Consider the following 23150-nt stretch of genomic DNA (forward strand, 5'->3'; position numbering starts at 1 on the left):
ATGTTCTACCAAACAGTCACGATACGTCGGTTCGTTTTCGAAAATCACGTCTACTTAACAAGAAAGAAACCTTTATGTATCGCCTGATTGGAGACGTGATATGCAAACTGACCCAGCTTAAGCGAATAGTTTAGTTATTGAAACCAAGACACAACAAATGTAATATCGCGGATACAGGAATATATTACTTCCGTTGTTTATCAACGCAACGCAAATGTTTTGACCTGGTACTGTTTCTATAGCTTAAAGATATATCTTTAGTTCATTGCTTTCAACCTGCTAACAAATCAAATTAAACGACATAGGCTACCCATTACGTTTTTTTATGTATTGTTTTTAATCTTATTCATGAACCAAACGTACGACGTATGTCAAAAGCAAAAACATTTCTGTGACACGCAAAGCAACCTCGCAAAGCGAACACAGAAATATCACGTATGCTAAATCAACAGTGATGCATCATAACAATGAAAATGATTATTTTCTGGCATATGCAGAGCAGCAGAACAGACATCCCGTAAGAAGAAAAAGACCCCCAGAAATCCAGGCGAGATAGAAGGAATATCCGTACATTGAATTTTCTTTAAATGTGAACCCGGTGAAGATTCCACAAGCAACCAAAATGAAAATTGCTGAAAAAATACAAAACGTTTATTTAACTGTGTCACTGTTTAAGACATATGAAATGTTGTGTATAGTTTCAAATTTTGGCAACTTGCATTTATTGTGTTTTATGTACTAGAATCTCCGAATGATTCGCGATTTTGCGTAACACAACTTTAAACGTTGTTGTTATGGCGTTGTCTACAAATCGAAGGAAGCAAAACTGATATAACTTACCCCCAGCCGCCACAAACATGCCATTTGTTGCAGTCGCCATGTTGTCGCCGAAAAATCCGAGAATGCCTATCAACATCCCACTCACAATAAGCGCTGCTCCAATCAACATGAGAATTCTTGTTGTCAGAATTTCAAGCCCAAAGTTCTTTGGATCCCATCCTGTCAAGGTAATATTATACAGTACATGCCAACAGTGGTCTATTGTCATTAATTTCCTCAGTTGTAATAAGGAATATATTTTAGATTATTTGATGTTTCACAAAAAAAGTCTAAACGAATATTACGTTTGTTGTTGGCCCAGCAACTTTATGCTAATGATATAAGCCAAAGAAACTTACCAAAATCATAGCATTCGTCCCCCACAGTCGCATTTTTGTGGTTGCATCGGCGATACAAATTATAGTTGTAGCCGCAATCAACTGTCGTCGGTCGTATTTTCCAGAACATTGTAACCATAGACGCGATATGTGCAGCTGTCGCTAGCACGAATACCACCGCACCTATTATCAGTAAAGGCTTTCCCAAAACCATGATCTCGCCAAAGTTACTCCACCAAACAACCAAAGATCTATAAGTAATAAACTAACAACTTTCGCAAGGTTTCAACGGATTGTTAAAACTTCTATTCTCTGCAGTTTACGCGACTGTTGTGTGCTACGCCCATACCGGTAATGTTTAAAATAAAGTTGTTGCGACATATGCCAAAGGTTCTTCGTTAAAGGACAGAGCTGTAGGTTTTACATGCACACGCGATCTGACGAAATAGTGATGTAGTACGTAGAAACGTCGCCACAATCGTTTTAAGTGTTTCAATAACGTACAAAAAACATTGTACGGAAAAGATACAGAAGCAAAATTGTCGATATTGGAGTAATTCCAAGTAACAACAAAAAGTAAGATTTTTTAGTAAGTCTTTATGTGGCAAGTCTAATCACAACTTTTTATCCTCTTGATGGCAGTAAAGAACGTGGCAACTGGTGCCAGTAACTGCGTAAGAATATGCTTACTCTTAATCAAATTTAGTTTCGCAAAAAATCGTGATGGAATCTGTAACATCGTAAATCACTCAACCGTAACCTACGTCACATCTTATATGGTGTGATTGCACCACAATGCCAGAATCCCCTATGACGTAACAATATCATTGTAGTTTATTTCTCTATGCTGTGCTTTTGGCCATTTAGTATTGAGTTTAGTTTGGACCACGTGTAGTTCGTTAGTTGCTGACTTTAATTTGCAAACGGTAGATAAAGTAATGGAAGTGACTAAATATAATTTGTTTGTCATTAATAGATGGTAATGCTAGCTTTATAACTCTGACGAAAAAGGAATAATGTTGCCTTTGCAAGGTAAGCTTGATTTGCATTAAAGTTGTCTTATCGCAATTAACCGTATATTAAAAGTCTACGTTTTTATCTGTGTAGAACACTTTCTGGTGATATCAAACTGTGTTTATCTTTGATACCCTGGTCCAAAACTCTGGTAAGCTTTATTTCTGCCGGTATAAATTTAATTTCTGTTTCGCATTTTTGAGTGAATGTTCTCTTTGCAGAAAACCGTGATCGTGCCGTGATCGTGTCGTGTCTACCGTGAACGTGACGTGATTACCGTGTCGTATTGAACCGTGTTGACGTGTAAAATAAATTCACGCGTTTCCAGAAATTGGACTTCTCTAGTGTGACGTCTGCGCGGTACCAGGCGCGCAAATTCCTGACGTTACATTAAAGTTTTCAGAGTTACCTGGAAATAAAGTTTCCAGAGGCTACTATACATAAAGATTCCAGAGTTATCTATAAAGCGAATTTCGCCACGATGGCTGAAGATTTGGAAAAGACCTCATCTCCGATGGAATCGCCGGTGCCCATCCGTTTGAGACCACTTGCTGCACAACCAGTCCCAACCTACGACGATATACGCCGATGTGCAGATAAGTTGAATAGCTGATATGTGGTGGATGAAACGGGCAGTCTAAATAATGAGCGCTCCACATTACGAGTGGCTCAAAAACAAATTGAAGAAAACTACACGATACTCCATAATATGTACGATCAATTTATTGATTCGTGTGAAGAACCAGAGAAACGTACTGCGTATGAAGATTTAAAATCTCTTGAACGCAGCAAACTTGAATTCGAAAATAGAGTCTCAGAGCTACCGCCATCAAAATTGCCGGACTCCCTGCCAGAACTTGTGCTAAGTCCACAGTTCAGGGCCCCGACTGTTGTTTCCAGTAGGTCGTCACGATCCGGCCGCTCACGTTCATCTAGCGCAAGCACATCTGCTACGGAGAGAAGTCGCCGAGAGGCTAAGGTAGAGCGGCAGCTTGCGCTAATCCGCCTTAAACAAATTGATGAGGAAAACGAGCTTGCTAAGCGCGAAGCTTTAGGAATCGAAGAGCAGCGACAAATTGCGCTGGAAAAGAAGGAAAAACAGAGAAAGGCAGAACTAGAAGAAGAACAAAAACAAAGAAAGGCGGAGCTAGAACAGATTGCCCTACGAGCGGACAGGCGCAAACTACAGGCAAAATACGAGTTTCAGGCTGCTGATGCTAGAGCCAGAATCCTGAATGAAGACGACGAAGGTTTATCACAAACAGACAGGAGGTCCAATGATGAACAGATTCCAGACATAGCCGCGTTTTTTCCCGATGTGACCACGAATGATGCTCCCATGACATCCTCTGCTGCTAGGAACTGTACTTTTCCTATTCGAGATAGAGAAGAACCACAGAAAAGTATGCGTCCTAATGTACGTGTTCCTGTGACTAAAGCCCATTCAGTTGTTAAAGTGAACGAAGAAAACCCAGCTGTGCTTCCATGCATAGTGAAGGCAGTTGGAGAGGACATGAGTATGCAGTCCTACAGATTATTGGATGTTTGTACGCTACTTTGAATCCAATCTCGAATGCAAAACACGAAGCGATGATATGCGATTGACACTGCTTATTAATCAGTGCAGGGGAAAAGCGAGGTCTTTACTTGAACATTGCTCTGTTCTAGATACAGAAGAAGGTTATCCCAAGGCAAGAAGCATTCTTTATGAGAACTTCGGTAAGCCCTACATAGTTGCTAGAGCCTTTGTTGAAGAGTTAACTAAGGGTCCGAACTTAAAGCCCGACGATGCTACTGGTATGCGTACTTATGCGCAAACTATGAGGAAATGTCTATTGGTACTTCGCCAGCTAGGAAATTTTGCTGATCTCAACACAGTTGACCGTTTAGTGGCTCTTGCGAATAGGCTCCCGTACGAGTCGCAAAGGCTTTGACGCCGCCGAGTCGCGCAGACTGTAAGGAAAACTGGTAGAGAAGCGGATTTTGCCGATCTCGTTGAATTCGTCGAAGAAGAGTCTGCCGTTGTAAATACTCTACCTGGTCAATTATGTGTTTCCCGAAAGGCTGAAGAAAGGAAGCGCCCCGCAAAACCTGGTGGGAGGAACGTAACCTGTGCAACTGTGACCACAAACCAGAGTCCTGCTCCTGTATCACCAATAAGCTGCCCGTGTTGCAAGCGAAATCACGTGTTGGAAAGATGTGAAATGTTCGGCAGAAAGTCCACGGTGCAAAGAAGAGAGTTTCTAAGAGATAAGTTTATGTGCTTTAACTGTTTTGGTTATCGACATACGTCAAGGGGGTGTACCCAGCCCAGTGCCTGTACTGTGAGAGGTTGCAACCTTTCACACCACACGTTGCTACATGAAAATATGCAAAATCCCGTGCGTTCCAGGACATACGCACATGCTCCTGAGAGATACAACAGAGCTACGCGCAGCGAACCTTCTAATGGACAGGCATCTAGTTCTACAGCCAGGTGCAACGCGATAAAGAATTGTCATTCATCGTACTTTTCTGTTATTCCAGTAAAAATTCGGTCGAACGGTCAGGAGATCATAACGTACGCGTTCCTCGACCAAGGGTCTGACACAAGCTTCTATGATAAAAGGTTAGCAGATCTGCTTCCAATAAGAGGAAGACCGAAACAAGTTACGATGTCCAGCGTCGGAAGAAGACCGGCGAACCATAGCGGAATAAGCGCAAGTTTCAGCGTTTTATCATTAGATGAAAGTGAAGAGATAAGTGTCGACAATGCTCTGTCCATCGACACCATACCGGTTGAGCCGAATCCGACGCCAACGAAGTCGGAGGTGAACAGGTTTCCACACCTCCAGGGTTTGGAATTTCCTGAGTTGGACGAAGGAGAGGTGCTACTACTTATCGGCACTGACGTCCCATATGCACATAGAGTACTGGAAATGAGAACAGGGGAACGCAAGCAACCTTTTGCTGCGAGAACCCCGCTTGGATGGTCACTTGTTGGCCCATCCGTCTGCTATCCTGCTGTTGATAATATTTCGGTGAACTTCTTTAGAAGCAAAGAGACCCAGGAACTAAGCGGTGATTCTTGGGTGGACGAATTTATGCAAGACCCTAACGACTTGCCCTTTCCTACGTCAGTTGAAGACCGAAAGGTGCTACGCATGATGAAGAGCTCAGTGAAACACACGGACGGACATTTTTATTTGCCTCTTCCGTGGCGAAGTGATGTTACTTTACCGAAAGACAGCCGTCACATGGCTGAACGACGGCTTTGGTCGCTGAAGAAACGCTTCTCGCGCGATGTCTCTCTTAAAGACAAGTACGTCCAGAAGATGCAGGACTACATTGATGAGGGCTACGCAGAAGAAGTTACAAATGAAGAAGCCGAGGACGCTTCGGACAATATTCAATGGTATTTGCCACATCATCCAGTTTGCCACCCGCGCAAACCCGACAAGGTACGCATCGTTTTTGATTGCGCAGCGCAGCACAGAGGATTGTCTCTTAACGACGCCTTGCTGCAGGGACCCGATTTGGTTAATAGTTTATCGGTGTCTTGGAACGATTTCGTATGAACAGTATTGCTCTGGTAGCGGACGTGGAAGCAATGTTCCACCAGGTCCGCGTTCACAATTATGACATTGATGCTTTAAGGTTTTTGTGGTGGCCAGGGGGAGATCTATCCCGAACGGCCACCGTTCATCGTATGCTCGTGCACATTTTTGGCGCAACGTCATCGCCCAGCTGCGCCACATTCTGCTTGCGTGAAACCGCCGAGCAGTTTGGAAAAATGTTTGATAAAGATGTTGGCGACATCGTCCGTAATGATTTTTACGTAGACGATTGTTTGACGTCAGCCGAAACAGTCGAGCGTGCCACCGAGTTGGTCACGCAACTACGTGCCTTGTTGAAGAAAGGAGGATTTCGCCTGACCAAATGGCTATCTAACGATCAACGTGTCTTGGATCAAATTCCAGAGGCAGAGAGAGCAAAATCGCTAACCGATGTAAACTTGGACGCTTCCGTAAAAGAGCGCGTTCTAGGTGTTTACTGGCGGGTACAGAGTGACGAATTTGAATTCAGCATAACTGACACGATGCAAGGCAAGAAATTTACCCGACGCAATATTTTATGTGCTGTTAACACGCTTTATGACCCTTTGGGTTTTGCCGCACCTGTAACTTTGATTGCTAAGGTGTTACAACAGGAAATAGTCCGACAGAAGCTGGGGTGGGATGACGAGCTGCCTAAAGACGATATTGAAGAATGGCGACGCTGGCTTTCTCAATTGCCGGAGCTCGAGAAGTTAACACTTCCCCGCTGCTTTAAGCCTCCTACTTTCGGCTCAGTCGCGAAGTGCGAGATGCACCATTTTTCGGATGCTTCAACTCAAGGCTATGGAATTGTGTCCTACCTTCGTCTGGAAGATGTTGATGGACAAGTCCACTGCTCGTTTCTATTTGGCAAATCGAAGGTGACACCCACGAAAACTGAAAGCATTCCGAGGCTTGAACTTGCTGCTGCTGTCTTAGCTGTGAAAGCGGACAAATGGCTTCGACGCCAACTAAAATTTGATAACTGCGAGTCCGTGTTTTGGACAGACTCGTGTGCCGTCCGACAAAGTATTTACAACCAAAGTAAACGTTTTGGTACGTTTGTTGCCAACAGGTTGGCCGAAATTCATCGACAGACAAGCCCTGATCAATGGAGGCATGTAAATTCCCAGCTAAATCCTGCCGATGATGCTTCGCGAGGTTTGTCCGTTCGCAAGCTTATCCGCTCTCGATGGCTGACTGGTCCCAAGTTTCTTTGGCAGACAGAAGATCGATGGCCAACCCCGCCGGAGATAAAGACTCAGCTGCCTCCAGAGTTCCAGCCAGCTGAGCGGAAGAGGATTGTTGTAAACGTTTCTGCACAGTCAGGGTCAACCGATCGTTTGCTGAATCGATATTCGTCTCTTCATAAGCTGAAGACAACGGTCGAATGGCTGCTGCGTTTTAAGTCGTTCCTGCGCTCAAAGATTTCTGTGCCCACCGGCAAGCTGAGCGTGGATGAGCTGAAGGATGCGGAGTTAGAGATAATAAAGTATGTGCAACGCCAGTGTTTCGCTCCTGCTATCGACGTTTTGTCCAGCGACGGACAATCCGAAAGGGAGCTGCAAAGGAAATTGAAGAAATCGCCACACGCTAGTTCGTTGGCGAAGCTTAGCCCCCAGGTTTTCAATGGTCTACTTCGAATTGGTGGGAGATTGGAAAAAGCGCCCATTGCCTTTGACGCAAAACACCCGATTATACTGCCGTATGATCACAACCTAACGAGAATGATTATTCAGGACGTCACTGCGCCAGCGCTTCTGGATTATTAAGGGAGGCGCCGCTGTCAGGAAGGAACTTAGCAATTGCATGCTGTGTCGCAACAGAACCGTACGACGAGGACAACAGCAAATGGCAGAACTGCCATTCGCCCGATTGAAGCCTGATGAGCCACCGTTCACTTACGTTGGCATTGACTACTTCGGTCCATTCATGGTGAAGCGAGGGAGAAGTGAAACGAAAAGTTATGGGTGCATATTCACCTGCTTGACTATGCGAGCTGTACTCATCGAGGTGGCTCCTGATTTGTCCACTGATGCATTTATCAATGCCCTGCGTCGATTCATAGGAAGAAGAGGCCGACCGAAGGAGATATACAGCGATAACGGCACGAACTTTGTTGGTGCTGAAAGAGTTTTGCGTGAAGCCCTACAAGGTCTCCAGCAGTCCCGACTAGAGTCGTACTTCAAACGACAAGACATCAAGTGGAATTTTAATTGTCCCGCTGCTTCCCACATGGGAGGTTCGTGGGAGAGGATGATAAGATCTATTCGTCGAATTCTGAATGCGATGCTAACGAGAAACCAAACGATCGGTGCGGACATGTTGCAAACTTTGATGATCGAAGTGGAAAGCATTTTAAATTCCAGACCGTTGACACCGATCAGCTTCACTTCTACTGAAGATGAGCCACTGATGCCCAACCATTTATTGTTGGGGCGTGCTTCTGACAGTGTTCCGGTGGGACTTATCAATCCAAAGGACTGCTATAGCCGAAGACGATGGAAACAAATTCAACTTCTCGCCGATGATTTCTGGAGGAGATGGTCTCGGGAATATTTGCCCACAATTGCCTTACGCCAAAAGTGGCCCGACCGACAACGCAATTTCCAACCGGGAGATGTGGTGATGATCGTTGATGAGACTCGACGTCGATGGGAGATTGGACGCATTCTGCACGCGTTTCCGGACAAACACGGTGTTGTCCGCCAAGTCAACGTTAAAACGCAATCCGGTTCCACGTACAGACGGCCGATTGCTAAGTTGTGCTTGCTCTGTGAGGCGAGCACCCAATGCCAATAAGTGCATCCGACGCATTCAGGCCACGCAGTCGTCGAACTGGCCCTGAATTGCGGTGGACAAGACCCTGATGCTGATGGAAGAAGAAATATCACGGACACTATGCTGGTTGCTGCATTTCACATGCCGCACTCTGAAATACGCCAGGTTGGAGCTTTGCTCACCAACGGCGTTTCGCGACGCGACTGTTTGGCTTTCGTGTGTCTTTTCGTTGTTTCATGATTCGATGTTTTCTTGGTTTGTTTGTAAATGTGTTTGAAGTGTAAGAACACATTTAGGGGGGAGAATGTAACATCGTAAATCACTCAACCGTAACCTACGTCACATCTTATATGGTGTGATTGCACCACAATGCCAGAATCCCCTATGACGTAACAATATCATTGTAGTTTATTTCTCTATGCTGTGCTTTTGGCCATTTAGTATTGAGTTTAGTTTGGACCACGTGTAGTTCGTTAGTTGCTGACTTTAATTTGCAAACGGTAGATAAAGTAATGGAAGTGACTAAATATAATTTTTTTGTCATTAATAGATGGTAATGCTAGCTTTATAACTCTGACAAAAAAGGAATAATGTTGCCTTTGCAAGGTAAGCTTGATTTGCATTAAAGTTGTCTTATCGCAATTAACCGTATATTAAAAGTCTACGTTTTTATCTGTGTAGAACACTTTCTGGTGATATCAAACTGTGTTTATCTTTGATACCCTGGTCCAAAACTCTGGTAAGCTTTATTTCTGCCGGTATAAATTTAATTTCTGTTTCGCATTTTTGAGTGAATGTTCTCTTTGCAGAAAACCGTGATCGTGTCGTGTCGAACGTGACGTGATTACCGTGTCGTATTGAACCGTGTTGACGTGTAAAATAAATTCACGCGTTTCCAGAAATTGGACTTCTCTAGTGTGACGTCAGCGCGGTACCAGGCGCGCAAATTCCTGACGTTACAGAATCCCTTAACTAAAGTTACAGTGGAGTTGACGTATTTTTTATAAGTTAGTATTTGTTTGGCCTATTTACGTGTTTGGGTAAGATTTGCAACCCAGTTTTCACTCACGCGAAAATTACCCACTATAAATGTCAATCTAATATTTAAATTAGTGATACCAACAATCAACAGTGGTTTACGTCGATCGGTTTATGGATAAGTTGGCTCTTTAATGAAGAACTAACTAAGTTTGTATGTAGCCCAAGGGCGATGTTGACAAAGATTGGCCCGAAGAAAAAATATTATAATTATTCTCAACAAAATAATGGAACCAACTGATTGGAAATACAGTTTATGATTTAGGAAGTATACCCTACTATCCAATAGCCTATACACAAAACACAGCTCCATTAAAACGAAGTGTATTAAAATACAAATGATACCAGAAGTGCTGTTTTGGGTTGCATTTTTAGCATAAACGAGAAAACGTGATGATATATATACACCACACACAGCAAGTAATACATGCGAAATGAAAAGCTCTGTAATAACCAGACCATGAGCAGAAACGTTCTTTTGGATAGGGCTTAATAACGTATAGCCACATTAGTAAAAACCATATTTTAAAAATTAGTAACTTAGGTAAATATATTCTCAAGTGGTTAGGTTTTTACGCAACAAAAACAAAAGTGTCGGATACCATCATATGCAGCAGTTTCAAATCCTAAGCAAACACATATGACCAAGAAAATGGAGAAAATCAGTAAAAACAATGGCGCTGCAATTAAACAAAAAACGGTTTAATCCGGGAAAATTGTCATTTATCACTTAAAACAATAAGTTAAACTTACATTCCCAAAGATAGCAGGACAAACAAGTTAATCATTTAAACATTTCCGTAGCTGCCATAATATTTTTAATAATACCCTATTTCAAGACCAGTTTCGCAACTTTATTACTTTATTGCTTTGTAAAATAAAGTTCTATAACGACACGCAAGAACCGTTTGGGGTTTAATCCTGTTTACACTGCAATCGTCTGAAATTACCTCATGCTAAAAAGCGATACTGAGTGGAAATATGTGTTTGCTTTCTCAACCCACTACTCTGGATCCGTTTATAAATAACGCAATGTTTTAGGTTAGAGATGTTGATATTTTTTAGATGTTAAAACAAAAATGCAGCACAATCAATGTTGACAAACATGATATGGTATGGAACGTAATTTAAGAGCTATGAGCGGCCGAGCAGCAGATAAAACTTCCAGCGAGCAGATAGAGACCTCCCGAAACCCAGCCAAGGTAAAACGAATAATCGAACCAACCCCTTCTATTGATAGTAAGGCCAGTGAACACTCCACATGCGACGCAAATCACAATTGCTGAAACAAATAATAAAACATAAATGACAATGGCAACCCGTGTTGCAAAAAAAACAAGATTTTATCACAGAAAACATGACAAACTACCGAAAATGCCATCTAAAAGTCTTTAAAGATTTAACAGATTTGAACCATTTTTATTTACCAATATGATGCAAAATTCTGAACAGAAAAGTGTAACTCCAAATCAATTAAATAAGAAATAGTGGATGTTATAATGTTTCGTGCACACTGGTCACAGCACTTTTTAAGTACACATGCAGGGCAACGTACAATTTTATAACAAGAGCATCAAAGAAATACGTATATTAAAAAAAAGATTGTACGTACCTCCACATAGAATCAGCGCCCCTTCTGATGCGAGCGAACATTTCTTCGCATTGCACAGTACGCCTACAATCCCGATAAGCGTACCGACAGCAATCATCGCCGCAGCGATCAGCATTAAAATACGTGGGATGAATATATGAAGGCCTACATGGTCAGGATTCCAGCCTATGTAAAGCAGTGTTTTAGGGAAAAAGTACAAACCACAAATTTTTTTTATTAAAGTCTGTCAGGTTTTGATGTTGGCTTTCACGGGTCACATTTTCTTTCGTTAAAATTCAGCATAACAAAACCACAAACACTACTATTCATCAACACAAATATAGCTGGTAATAAAGTTAATTAAATACTTACTACTTTAGCTGTTATGTAAAATATTAGACTTTTACTGAACAATGTTCGAATTACCACTAGATTTTTTAACACAGAAAACATTGCATATTACGTTAGGTCCACTTTATAGGAAAAAATGATAGACATACTTGTATCTGTGCATAATGAGCCTGTGCAACTTTGAAACAAATTGTAGCTGTAAGGAGCAACAAGCAGTGTGCCAGACTTCCAATACTTAGTGACCATTGAGGTAACAAAAGCTGCTGTGCCAAGGATCCAGCAAATTGTTCCAAGTACCAGTAAAGACTTTCCACAACCCATTTTTACTCGTTTAAAAATTCTAAAACACACAAGCAAAAAACAATATTTTTTGTAACCGTTTAATTTTAAAAAGCATGCAAACCTATCAATTGCAAAGCTAAATCCTCAATGCTAATGAATAAGTTGCGACGCGGACAGTTCCTATCTGCAAAAACCTGTTATATTCAAAGAACACAGAGCCCCAATCATTCAACTGGTCAATGATATATATTTTCGTACAACCCCGCTATTTTGCAACCGTCGTAAATTTTACAGTATAGTTCATCAATTTTACCCACTAGGACCACCTTTAAACGCGACTGCAAGCCAACGACGACACTAAAGACTAGCTTCAGCTAAAACGCATCGTTAAGGGTCTAGATACCGTTCGCTGACATTTAAAATTTTGTTAAAACGTAAGGATTGACGCTGACTTTTAACAGGCAGTTGACTTCTTGCAAGACGTAATTATACCGTCAACAATAATGTACTTAATGTCATTATATATTTGCGGATCAACGCATTAACTGTCAATTTTCAGGCAATTTAAATTTAGAAAACAACATCCACAAATACAGCATGTCATTTGTGGTCCGTCATTTCCTGTTGCTCGTATCTATTTTAATGATATGGCTGCATTATTAAAAATACTCAATTTCTACCCGCAAAAACACTGACTCAGTGGCTGCAGTTCCTGATGTTTCGAATTTGACGCAACAGAAATCATGTGCAGTCATTTTACTATCCTGTCACAACACGTGAAGAGATGACAGCATATTTTTCAATTTATTACTCCAGCAATAAACAGGATTTCATAAGCTGTTGGAACATTGTTGACGTATACACTAATTTGAAGGCTAACTACTATACCGATGTGCTGCCGCATAGAAAAAAAATACTGTGTCAAAATCTGTTGAGTATTCAAACTTTCTTAAGCCTTTTTAATCTGTTCAACAAACGCGCTAAGCAAATGCCGCCGTCAACTTTTATACTAAAACCAGAAGAGTCACTTGTGCCGCCCCCGGCAATCTGACCTTTAAGCGCATGACGATATTTGATAACTCGTGATGAACCTTTGACGCGTCTCGTCTGAAACTTCCAACGTCCATCGCTGGGCCAATAACGACATCTTATACTCACAAGACAACATTTGTAACTTTCTCAGTGTTGTTAAACGTGTTACCAGTGATTCAAATGGCAACAAGATTGACCTTCGAAAAGGCGTGATGACGTTATTGCACTACGCCCACGTATTATCTCTTTTGCCCACACGACTTTGGTGACCTAACAGAAGGCATCAATCCTACGTTCGATGTCTAATGGATTGAAAAAATGATAACACCTATATCCTTATATAACAAGTTAAAGTTTATAACGGCCGTTATAGTAACAATTCACAGTAAAGTTAACGAGTGAAATTTCATGTCCTAAATCAGTGGTTCCCAAACTTTTTCATATTTTTTTCAAAACGGTGCCTTTGCCCTTATTTCGAGGGCTCGCGGTCCTTGAGCCTAAATGTGTATTTCATAAAAACGAAAGTTGATTGCAGGATTTTAGCCAGTTATGCAAGATTGCGCATAATAATCATCCAAAGACAGCATGTGATCACAAACAGGACAAAAACGTTACAATTGTGCGCGAACAATTGCATTTTTGATAGTTGTCATTCAGTAAAGGCCATTGTTTAGCAATGGAGACATTCGATTCTCAATTCTACTTTGATTTAAACTTATTTAGTGGCACAATCTGACGCCAAATAAGTTTATAGAATTACTTCAACCGCTTCGCGGTCGCCCCAAAATTGCCTCACGGACCCCTAAAGGACCGCGGACCCCAGTTTGGGAACCGCTCTCCTAAATAAAACCACTTTTGACGATTGATGTGTAGGCCTATATTTCAGAAGCGCTGGCAGGGACATTCAAGTTCTAACCACAAGAAAAAGTCCGTTAGCCTACCGAACATGTGTTACAAAAACTAAATTCAGGTTGTATCCCAATGTTGTTTTGTTTGTGTTTTATGCATGTAACAACACAAAAAAATAGAGTAGACGACCTTTTCTTTTATCTACTGCCAGGCATAGAAATCGTATACCTTGATAGACAAATGCAAAAAAGATAAAAGGCAGCAAATGCAAAAACACGAAGAACAAAACATTTAATCCTGCCACCAGCTAATCAATTGACCAAAAGGACAACGTAAACGAAAGTCATCATTATGTCGAAAATGTTGGTTAATTTTACGTATGTTTCAACTGCTTCAATGGCTGTTATTGTTTTCTATTTAGTGTCTTGCATGGCACTGAGATTACGAAGATGGTTTAGAATCCTCAGGGGAGTGTAAGTTTATATGATTAAGTAAAAAAACACTCTATTTTTAATTGGTTTAAAATTGTTTTTATTTAGGGATCCTGAGTTCGAAATGACATCAGATACAACTGCATTAGAAATGTCAGCAAGAGAAACACAAGTTCAACAAAGTTGGTTTATGCAATATTTTACACGTCATTTCGTCAAAAAATATATAATACGAAGATAGGTTTAATGCTGTTGCATGTCTTTGAGATATAACACTAATTTTGTCGGATTTAGCCTATTTGTTAATGATGTTTTGCAAGTTTCTAGATTAGTGTTCAGTCACAATATGCGGAAATCCCGCCAAAATCTTTGTTTTTATTCAGTGAATGCCCGCCATGGGATAGCTCGCACCATGGTTGTGCAATATGTGTGCTGTTCATGTTTTGTGCTTGGTGTGTCTTTGCGATGTCTGGCTTACTTGCTGCTTGTTGCCTTGGGAAGACATGCACAAGAACGCGGATGTCATCTAATTTTTCAATTTCTTACTCTGTTGTCGGGAGTTGAGTAAGTACTTACTTTTAAGTCCGGTACAACATATTTTTTTATACCTAGGTAAGTACTATAGCCTAATGCCAAACATGTTGAACTTTGCTAAACGCAGGGATTTCAACAATAATTCCTAAAACAACTGATAAATTATTTACAGAATACTGTACGTATATCTTCTGTTCTGGAGACGCCAACGTTACTTATATTTTGATTACGGGTGGCTACCAAGATGGGTCAGCACGTGGAGCTGGTCGGCGGTGGTGCTGATGGCCATTAATGCAGCGGTAAATACATAACCTATTTTCGCAAAAAAACTACTTAACGTTGTCACCTTTACTTATTTTAGGCAAGATTTACATTAGAGATAGCAACATGGCGATTTGGTGTCCAGTATGAAATCTCTCAGTACGGCTGTATGACCACAGAGCACTCGCCATCTCGTAATGTTACATTAATTGAATGGCAACTTCCCAATATGTACAAAGTCACTGGTAACTCGGTGGTCGCTTTTTACGTACTTGGACTTTACATCTGCCTCTGTTTCAAATACTTCTGTGCTGCTGGTAAGTGTTTTGGATTTTAGTTGGTGAATGACAAATGCTAGATGAAACGTTCAAATTAGTTGGTGTACAAGCATTGCGGAAGTTCTATTTTTCTTCAAGGAAAACAACACAAGAGTCGCGATGACTTGGCCACAGACTGCACTGAAGAAGTAGAAACACTGCAATACACGTTTGGTGGATCGTTACTACGTGCAACGTTCTGTGCGGTGATTGCTTTTATTACCCCGATTCTGCCACCTTTGATCTGGTGGCGGTTCTTGCCGCCAGTTTTGCCGGCAATCCTCGTTTTCCAAATTGATGACGCTGGGATTATCTTACAAGTAAGTAGGAAATATAGTTAGGCAAATTTTCACAAGTTGCCGATCCGGAAAAAGCTTATTTTGGTCATTATATTTGTTGTGACAAGGGTAAAGACATCTATTGTTGTAATATCATGCAACAAACTCAGCCTGCTCACGCAACAAGAAAACGTTTGGACACCACTGAACACCTATAAACGTATAGTATTCGGTACATAGAAAGCAGGTGTATTTTTTGTAGTTCGCTTTTAACATATTATGGTTTTATCCGCTTTATATAAACGGCAAACATTGAACAGCATATTCATTATTTTACTTGAAATATCCCTACCTAGTTTTCGTAGCATGTAATAACCTAATAGTTTGCACGGGATCCATTCCTTAATTTCTTAATAGATAGTTCAGGAATGTTAATGTGGGCGATCGCGGAGTCCGACTGGTGCATGAAGGGACTTTATAATAAAGAAGCAAGACAGAAACGATTTCAAACATATTTAAAAAGACTGACCATGTTTTAACAGGCGAAATATATTTCTTGTTTTAAAAAAACTCTTCCGTTGAGTAATTTTGTATGAAGCATTGCTTCTGTATTATTGTTAGGCTACTATATTATTGTATTTTATCACATGGGGAAATTATCTTTACAACACTGGGTTGAGCTTATCAGGCAGTAGAGACAACCCCATCGACCCTTACCTCAAAATCCGGTATGCGTTTGTCTTCCCAATTCGAATGCCTACATAACGTTGTACACAATCATGCCACATACGTTCGTTTTCCTGCACAAGGGATGTGGTGGCGGTTTTGGTTTCCACAACAAGAAATCTGTGATGGGCTTTCAAAACAATACCTCACTGCCGGTTGTAATGCATGACCTGCCAATTGTTCGCCAAGATTGTGGTTGTTCACATAATTTGCGTTCAAGGGCTCGAACAAAAAATGGAATATTATGACACCTTAATGACTTTAGTTTTTTTACTTTGACTTCTAATAGCACTGTTATTTTATTTTGGAAACTTAAAACTTCCTTTTGACCAACCGGTTGTCCATTACTCAGGACCACCGTTTCAAGCATCAATTTCATATTTGACTCGTATCTTGAAAAACGTCTTGTGCATAGGTATTCGTACATAAAACAGCTTTCCCCTCATAGGGGAATGATAATCGAAATCATATCATCGAGCACAAAACAATTAAAGAATCTCTGTAGCACATATAGTTTTAACACACGCTTTGCGTCTAAAATGGCCGTACAACTTCGTTCCGTCAAGCAGACATTGGAAAGGCAGCAAAAAATCCTTCTAACACACGTTTAACACACATGAACCATCTTGCAACACAGATTATTTTAACACTGGTTTTGCTTCTGCTAACACACAAGTTTTTATCACACAGGCATTGGCGATGATTGTGTCAATTGACGATTGGAAGGAGACACTTATGCTGAAGAAGATAATCGTTCTTTGACACACCAATAAAACAACAACAAATGGCAGGGCACCCATCTACACACACGCATCGTAACCACAACCTTTAAACTCGTATGCTATCCTACGTGCCAAGGATCGAAGGCCAACGTTTTGCATATTCGTGATAATTGCTACAGACACGCCCCTAACCGGGCAAGAATTGTAAATACCACCGTTTGACTCCACTAATTCAGTTTTGGAAGCTGTTACGGCATCCTGTGGCGGATCTGGAAGCAGAAACAGCACACTAGAGGCGCCAATTGCACCTCCGGTGTGGTCGATTTCCAGTCGCGACTTTTGACAGCATCCATAGTTATCCTGGCATTAAACACCTTGCATTACAAATGTTAAGGGTTTCTAAAGTTATTTTAACATTTTACTGGCGCACTGAAGCGAATATACTGTACAGACGATTTTAAACAGAATAAACTCTTCTAAACCAACTGACAAGTTGTATATGTAATTTTACTTACCGCTTCTGGAGAAACAAACCAACCCAACCCATAGTGTAGATTTTCTGGGCTCTTTTTTTCTTCAGGATATGCAATAGAGCTCCACATTTCTTTCATCTAAAAAATAACATACTTTGGGCACATAAAGTGACATTTTATATTTACCTGGAATGTTTAACAACTGTAAAACAACACTTTTCGATGGTTTACTTACAGTTTCTTGATTGTGCAACCCTGGGAAAGCACCACAAGCTTGAGATGTCTAAAGATATATTTTATCATCAAAAATTTTTTCATTTCCAACTTCAACTTGCATATACCTGAAAACTGTACATCATTGCATCACCAAATTGAACTAGATCTTTGACAGAAGACAAAAATCCACCACCAGCCCATTTGTATGAGTTGTTTACATGAGGTGCATTTTGCAGTTTCCCCTTATCATTTCTCACATAAAATCTAATAACAACAAATATTTGTGATACATATGAAAATCATAGACATCACTCTTGCAACAACTACAAAGTTCACATTGTTAGCTGATTTTTACTTGAAAGGTCTAAACCAGGGTTATTTAACGGGGCGATTTATACCACCGGGGGGGCGATGGTGACAATTTTGAAAGTTGGGGGGCGATTTTACTTCAAAGGGGGGCGATTTCAACATTACTGATTGTTTTAATATGTACAAGAACTGTGAGATTCGGCTAACTTTAACTTACAAGCAGATATAATTCGTGTTGTTAAGAAACACCAGGGATAAGGGATGCATCAGCTTAAACATGTTGCTGTTTGAATACATTGTGTATACTGGTGATTTTTTGTACTTTTTGTGATCTCGTGAGCAAGGTTGGGCATTTAATTTGCCACAGGGGACACTTTATTGCGGCTATGTATGGTGACAGGCCATACTTTTTTAATACAACGGTAATGAGCTTTACCTCAAACTTGTTATGCTTTCACACTTCCTACAAGCGCTTCCCAAACTGCGAAGTATTTGTATCATTTGGACTTCTGCTCTACAGAGTACTGCCCCATTGTTTTCAACAAAAGAAGGTGATTATTGGCGCATAATCGTAATATTGTTTTGTCTGTGATGTAATAAATTTTAACAAATCTTAGATGCGCTAGTGGTTGCCAACTTTTTTTGTTACATTCCTCCCTTTGCACATTTTCGAACTATTCATTCCTCCCCATAAAACGAAAAACAAATATAGCATAAAAAAGTATAGCAATTTGAAATAGACCTTATGATTAGGTATGTCCATTTTAGAATCCTTTACAACCAGATCCAAATTATACATTCCTAATTTATTTTCAAAAATGTTCTGTAACATTTCCAACGTAATTTTTTTTACAGTTTTTATGAAATTCCTCCCCTGAACTCATAAAATTCCTCCCTAGAGGGGAATTCCTCCCCGGTTGGGAACCACTGCGTTAGTTAAAAGAAGTGCGTGAAATGGACCTTGCATGTTGTAGTAGCTATTAAATTAGTTTTTAGCTGTTAGCTGAAGTTTTCGTGTTGCTAGATGAATCTAACCACCCACGTCTGCTCAAAAATCAGAACTTTTATACGAATAACAATCTCATAGGGGGGCGATTTGGAGACAGTGCCTTAATAAGGGGGCGATTGAGCCAAAAAGGTTGAAGACCCCTGGTCTAAACTCTTATTAGACCAAGAACTAACATGCGGTTTACTGGAACTGGATTTATTCTTAAATAATTGTAAAGCAGTTTTTTATGCTTTCTGGGTCTGTGATTATCTGCTGGGACAAACAGGTTAAAATTAAATAGTTCACAATGTAATTTTAGGTAAATGCACACGACTTTCTGACCAAGGGGGTGTCATAAACTTGCAATTGACATAAAAAGTAACAAATGAAAACATTATGTAACTCCATGATCACTATTTTCTTATTGTGTAAAATGCTTATTTTATACGTACCTTGACCTTCCATAAACAAGGCGGTCATTGTAATCAGGAATGGTTGATGTCATGCCAATTGTTCGAAAATGATCTTGCATTAATGTAAGAAAGTCTTTTCCTGCTGCCTTTTCCATTGCTGCACTTACTAATGTGTAGCCATGGGTTGTGTAAAAGAATCTACCTAAACAGTTGAATTACAATTTTTCGATGCGCGAATTAAAATATTGTAAGTGTAAGTGTAACTGTTACTAGAAGGGTGGCTTAGCACATTTTGTTGTTGCACATACACTATAACCTATTATAAAAAATTAACATATTTCCTATGCTTATTATGGGTCCCCTTCCCTGAAGGAGACACATATTGTTTTTGTCCGTATTTCAAATACAATGGTTACCTTTACACCTACATAAAAAATATAAATTTAAGTTGAATTTTTTGCAATGGGTGATGGGAACTTTATTTCTTAGCCAAAAACAACAAGCTGCAAAAATAAAAAGATTTTTCTTCTGGAAGGGGGATGGCTGGATGTATATAAAGGCAAATAGTGTCAATTACTTAAGACGTCAAAAATGGGTTTAGTTTTAATTTAGCCAATTGCATGGTAAAAGATGGTTCAATAACTAACCTGGTTCTTTCATTAAATCATCATTCTTGAACATGTTCAAAGCATCAGTAACATTATCATATTGTTTCGCTGAATAATATTCTTTTTTTAAATACTCTTCTATTTTGTCTTCATTTTCTAAGGTTTTTTCATAATGTCTTGTTCCACTTGAGTGGGAAAGCAATTGGCGCAATGTTATGTCAACCTAAAAAATAATAAAGTGGTGCCCAGAAAGTATATACAACTAAATACACACGGCACAGAGTAGCAGTTCGAGAATAATCGTTTGTACCCAGAACACCAAATCAGTTTTTTGGGACAAACTATGTGGAACAATGATACAAACTGCTCAACTTGAATTTGAAACAAAACACACTAATTAACCTACATGTATATTCATATTTTGTCTGTAAAATTGTTGAAAATCTTCATGTTAATTGTCATTTTAAAAGTACCGGAATAGAGTATCAGCTAGGTTATGCAAGTGCTGCTTCATCTACAAATGTCAATCACTCAGAAAATACAAACAAATGATAGACACTTAAATGCCACCACGAATTTAATATTACAGATCATGCTGTTTAATAAAAACAGATTAACCAGCAGATTTAGAATAAAACTCTGTAATACTATTTTTAACATTGTATTTGTATGACATGTTTTATGAAACAAATTTAATACCTAGTAAGCCATGCACCTTTTTGCCCTTAAAACTTTTCTGTGGATAGTCTGGGACATATTCTTGTATTGGTTTGTCCAAGTCAATCAAACCATTTTGCCAAAGCCTACAAAAGGCAGATGCAGTAAAGGACTTGCTGATACTTGCAACTCGCATTATTGTGTCTGGATGACAGTGTACACTGTTTTCTACATCAGCATAACCAAAACCTACAACATAACTGTATAAACGAGGCATCATGGCATAAAATGTCAAGCATTTTGACAACATAATTTAAATATGGTATATTCTATTTTAACATGTTAACTAATAAGTCCTACCTTGACACCAAACCAAGTTTCCATTTTCACTTACAGCAACAACCATTCCTGGAGCTCCAGCTTCCAACATTTTCTGTTTCACAAATGCCTGGCACTTGTGTATCACAATTTCTGAATCAATCTGCAAATTTTACAAAACGTCATTAATGGTACTTCACATATTATTAAGTTAAGTGTATATTTACATTTATATTGTGCCTGGCAGCAGTAGCCAGTAGCTTTAAAAATGAACAAATTTATTGACCCACCTGACCATTTTTGCTGATCTGTGAACTTGCAGAAGTAGATTTCAAATGGTTTTCAATTTCAATAGATTCCTCGGAGTGCAAATTTGCAACTGTCACTGAAGCAAGTAGATGACATGTTCTTCTAAACATAGTCTAATGTGCTCTCCGAATGCTAATGCCTAAAAAATCAGCGTCCGCTGTATTAAACAAAAACTGGACCGAACGAAAATTGTTTTCAAAACAATACGTGTTTTGAAAATGTAAACAGACGTCAAGTTGTTTTTTATTGAGTTAATAGAAATCTTAGAAAAGATATGTCTATTTGCACAACGGTTCAAACATTGTGCACTTTTGGAAACATTTCCTTTTCATGTAAATTCTAGTTTTGTGTTTGTTTCTGTTGTTGTGGTCATTGCGTTGTAGAAACATTTATGGCCTGTTTTGCTGATCTGATACCCGATCGTTTAATCAAGGGCCTGTCCAGCTAATTTTATGGTAAATGTTTTTCAGGTCAGTGGTGTTTAGTACTTATGGTAAGCGGTTCTGCCTGAAATGCCGGTATCTGAGGAAAATAGATCAATTTTTAAATTTGTTGGTGTATCTTTCTGAGAATATAGCAAAAAATAATTAAGCTGGCCTTCTGTTAGGTAACAACGTGATCCAACATGTGAAGATAAAATATCTGTGTTTTTTGATCTAAAAGAGGCATAATACTAAAAAGTAGGGTTGGCAAGCCGGTCAATTGACCGGTCAAATACGGTCAATTGACCGGTCAATTGACAGCACTTTATTTAACCGGTCAAATACTATTTTTAATTTTAAAAATCAAATGTGGTAAATTTTCTTGGACTTGCTTTTTGGTTGTTGAAAAGGGTAATTTATTTCTAAAAACCCTCAAGTAGAACAGTTTAGGGCATACTGTTGTATTAATAAGTGCTTTTTAAGCCAATGTAGATGTGTTTTGTTCATTTGAAATAAATCCCATAACAATTAGGGGATACTTTTCATTTGAAATTAAGATCTGATTTACGTTACGACAAAGGTTTACAATGCAATTAAAAAACATGCATCACTTCTAGCACCGTTTTATCTTAATAAAAATCGGGTGTGATAGGTCCATGAGGGGAAGTTAGTTCATTAGAATTTACTTGGGCATTTTTGCAAATGTTGCACATTTTGACTGACAGATAAAAAATCTAAGTAATTTAAAGCATCTGTGTAAACTTGTAGGTCTACAGCCCTTTTTCTATAGTTGATCCAAAAATTGTTTGCAGCTGTATATTTAGCTTATAATTTCCCAGAATAGATTTTTGTGGATAAGTTACAGGTCAGTACTTATTGGGATAAAGTACGTACATATCAAGCTTTTGTATATTCCTTTTTTGTCATGAATGGAGATGTGTCAATAGCTTAACAGCATAAATTACGATTTTAAGCAGGATAAGCGAGGTTTGCAGTTAAATCTTAGTCAAAATTAGACTTTAAACTAATTTATTTCAAATATTATAAGAATCCAGTTTACAAATGTGATTACTGAATGAAAATTACAGACCAACAGTTGGGGCCATTGATGAAATGAAGCATGCAATGCAGTCGGAAAAGTCTGTAATATAATATAAACTGAACATTTCCTATTTCACAAACAAATTTACATGAGTTGAAACCTTCATTTCCATTACTTATGGTTTAGAACAGGGGCGGGCAACTTCTCCAGTCGGCGGGCCTGATATGGGAAAATGAATTACTTGGCGGGCCGGAGTCCTGAATCGCTACATTAATCGCGTATTTATCCGCAGTGATTTAAAACGGAGTTTTGACCACCTAAACCCAATACAATCAAGAACGTCACAATTACAATACAGTCCAAACAATCTAACTGATACTACATAAAATTATCCACCACAGCAAATTTAATGCGTACATCACAGACTTAGATACTGCTGAAACACTAACTAGGCTA

General features: G+C 39.5%; 5 protein-coding genes across 5 annotated transcripts; 3 read left to right on the forward strand and 2 right to left on the reverse strand.

Moving 5' to 3' along the window:
* The first annotated feature begins 5724 nt into the window (after nucleotides 1-5724).
* LOC145238982 (uncharacterized) lies at nucleotides 5725-7518 on the forward strand. The gene has a single exon (XM_080102278.1). It carries the CDS (start codon nucleotides 5725-5727, stop codon nucleotides 7516-7518), a length of 1794 nt encoding a protein of 597 aa, XP_079958404.1.
* Nucleotides 7519-7597: 79 nt separating this feature from the next.
* Nucleotides 7598-8548, forward strand: LOC145238983 (uncharacterized). The gene has a single exon (XM_080102279.1). The coding sequence runs from the start codon at nucleotides 7598-7600 to the stop codon at nucleotides 8546-8548; it is 951 nt and encodes a 316-aa protein (XP_079958405.1).
* Nucleotides 8549-9873: 1325 nt separating this feature from the next.
* LOC145238561 (uncharacterized) lies at nucleotides 9874-12720 on the reverse strand. The gene is made up of 3 exons (XM_080101765.1): nucleotides 11657-12720; nucleotides 11178-11342; nucleotides 9874-10847 (listed from the first exon to the last, which is right to left on the reverse strand). Exons 1-3 carry the CDS (start codon nucleotides 11826-11828, stop codon nucleotides 10693-10695), a joined length of 492 nt encoding a protein of 163 aa, XP_079957891.1. The 5' UTR covers nucleotides 11829-12720; the 3' UTR covers nucleotides 9874-10692.
* A 1281-nt stretch (nucleotides 12721-14001) lies between these two features.
* LOC145238984 (uncharacterized) lies at nucleotides 14002-16979 on the forward strand. Its single transcript, XM_080102281.1, has 7 exons — nucleotides 14002-14143; nucleotides 14210-14283; nucleotides 14485-14665; nucleotides 14808-14934; nucleotides 14997-15213; nucleotides 15313-15533; nucleotides 16908-16979. The coding sequence occupies exons 1-7, from the start codon at nucleotides 14022-14024 to the stop codon at nucleotides 16977-16979; spliced, it is 1014 nt and encodes a 337-aa protein (XP_079958407.1). The 5' UTR covers nucleotides 14002-14021.
* Nucleotides 16498-21460, reverse strand: LOC145238560 (serine beta-lactamase-like protein LACTB, mitochondrial). Its single transcript, XM_080101764.1, has 9 exons — nucleotides 21212-21460; nucleotides 20964-21084; nucleotides 20662-20852; nucleotides 19986-20169; nucleotides 19378-19540; nucleotides 17754-17892; nucleotides 17648-17695; nucleotides 17455-17550; nucleotides 16498-17299 (listed from the first exon to the last, which is right to left on the reverse strand). The coding sequence occupies exons 1-9, from the start codon at nucleotides 21338-21340 to the stop codon at nucleotides 17018-17020; spliced, it is 1353 nt and encodes a 450-aa protein (XP_079957890.1). The 5' UTR covers nucleotides 21341-21460; the 3' UTR covers nucleotides 16498-17017.
* Between the last annotated feature and the right edge of the window lie 1690 nt (nucleotides 21461-23150).

This window comes from Phallusia mammillata, chromosome 7 (genome assembly GCF_965637545.1).
Source record: "Phallusia mammillata chromosome 7, kaPhaMamm4.hap1.1, whole genome shotgun sequence".
Taxonomy (NCBI): domain Eukaryota; kingdom Metazoa; phylum Chordata; class Ascidiacea; order Phlebobranchia; family Ascidiidae; genus Phallusia; species Phallusia mammillata.

Excerpts from the sequence above, each read along its gene's own strand:
- LOC145238982 (XM_080102278.1), top strand. The coding sequence starts at position 5,725 with ATGAACAGTATTGCTCTGGTAGCGGACGTGGAAGCAATGTTCCACCAG.
- LOC145238560 (XM_080101764.1), bottom strand. The coding sequence starts at position 21,340 with ATGTTTAGAAGAACATGTCATCTACTTGCTTCAGTGACAGTTGCAAAT. Across the intron at positions 17,893-19,377 it reads CTTGTTTATGGAAGGTCAAG|ATTTTATGTGAGAAATGATA; the intron begins GTACGTATAAAA and ends TGTTGTTATTAG. Across the intron at positions 17,551-17,647 it reads GGTTGCACAATCAAGAAACT|ATGAAAGAAATGTGGAGCTC; the intron begins GTAAGTAAACCA and ends GTTATTTTTTAG.
- LOC145238984 (XM_080102281.1), top strand. The coding sequence starts at position 14,022 with ATGTCGAAAATGTTGGTTAATTTTACGTATGTTTCAACTGCTTCAATG. Across the intron at positions 14,284-14,484 it reads AGAAACACAAGTTCAACAAA|TGAATGCCCGCCATGGGATA; the intron begins GTTGGTTTATGC and ends GTTTTTATTCAG. Across the intron at positions 15,214-15,312 it reads CAAATACTTCTGTGCTGCTG|GAAAACAACACAAGAGTCGC; the intron begins GTAAGTGTTTTG and ends TTTTTCTTCAAG.
- LOC145238983 (XM_080102279.1), top strand. The coding sequence starts at position 7,598 with ATGGCAGAACTGCCATTCGCCCGATTGAAGCCTGATGAGCCACCGTTC.
- LOC145238561 (XM_080101765.1), bottom strand. The coding sequence starts at position 11,828 with ATGGGTTGTGGAAAGTCTTTACTGGTACTTGGAACAATTTGCTGGATC. Across the intron at positions 11,343-11,656 it reads CTCATTATGCACAGATACAA|GCTGGAATCCTGACCATGTA; the intron begins GTATGTCTATCA and ends TGCTTTACATAG. Across the intron at positions 10,848-11,177 it reads GGCGCTGATTCTATGTGGAG|CAATTGTGATTTGCGTCGCA; the intron begins GTACGTACAATC and ends TATTTGTTTCAG.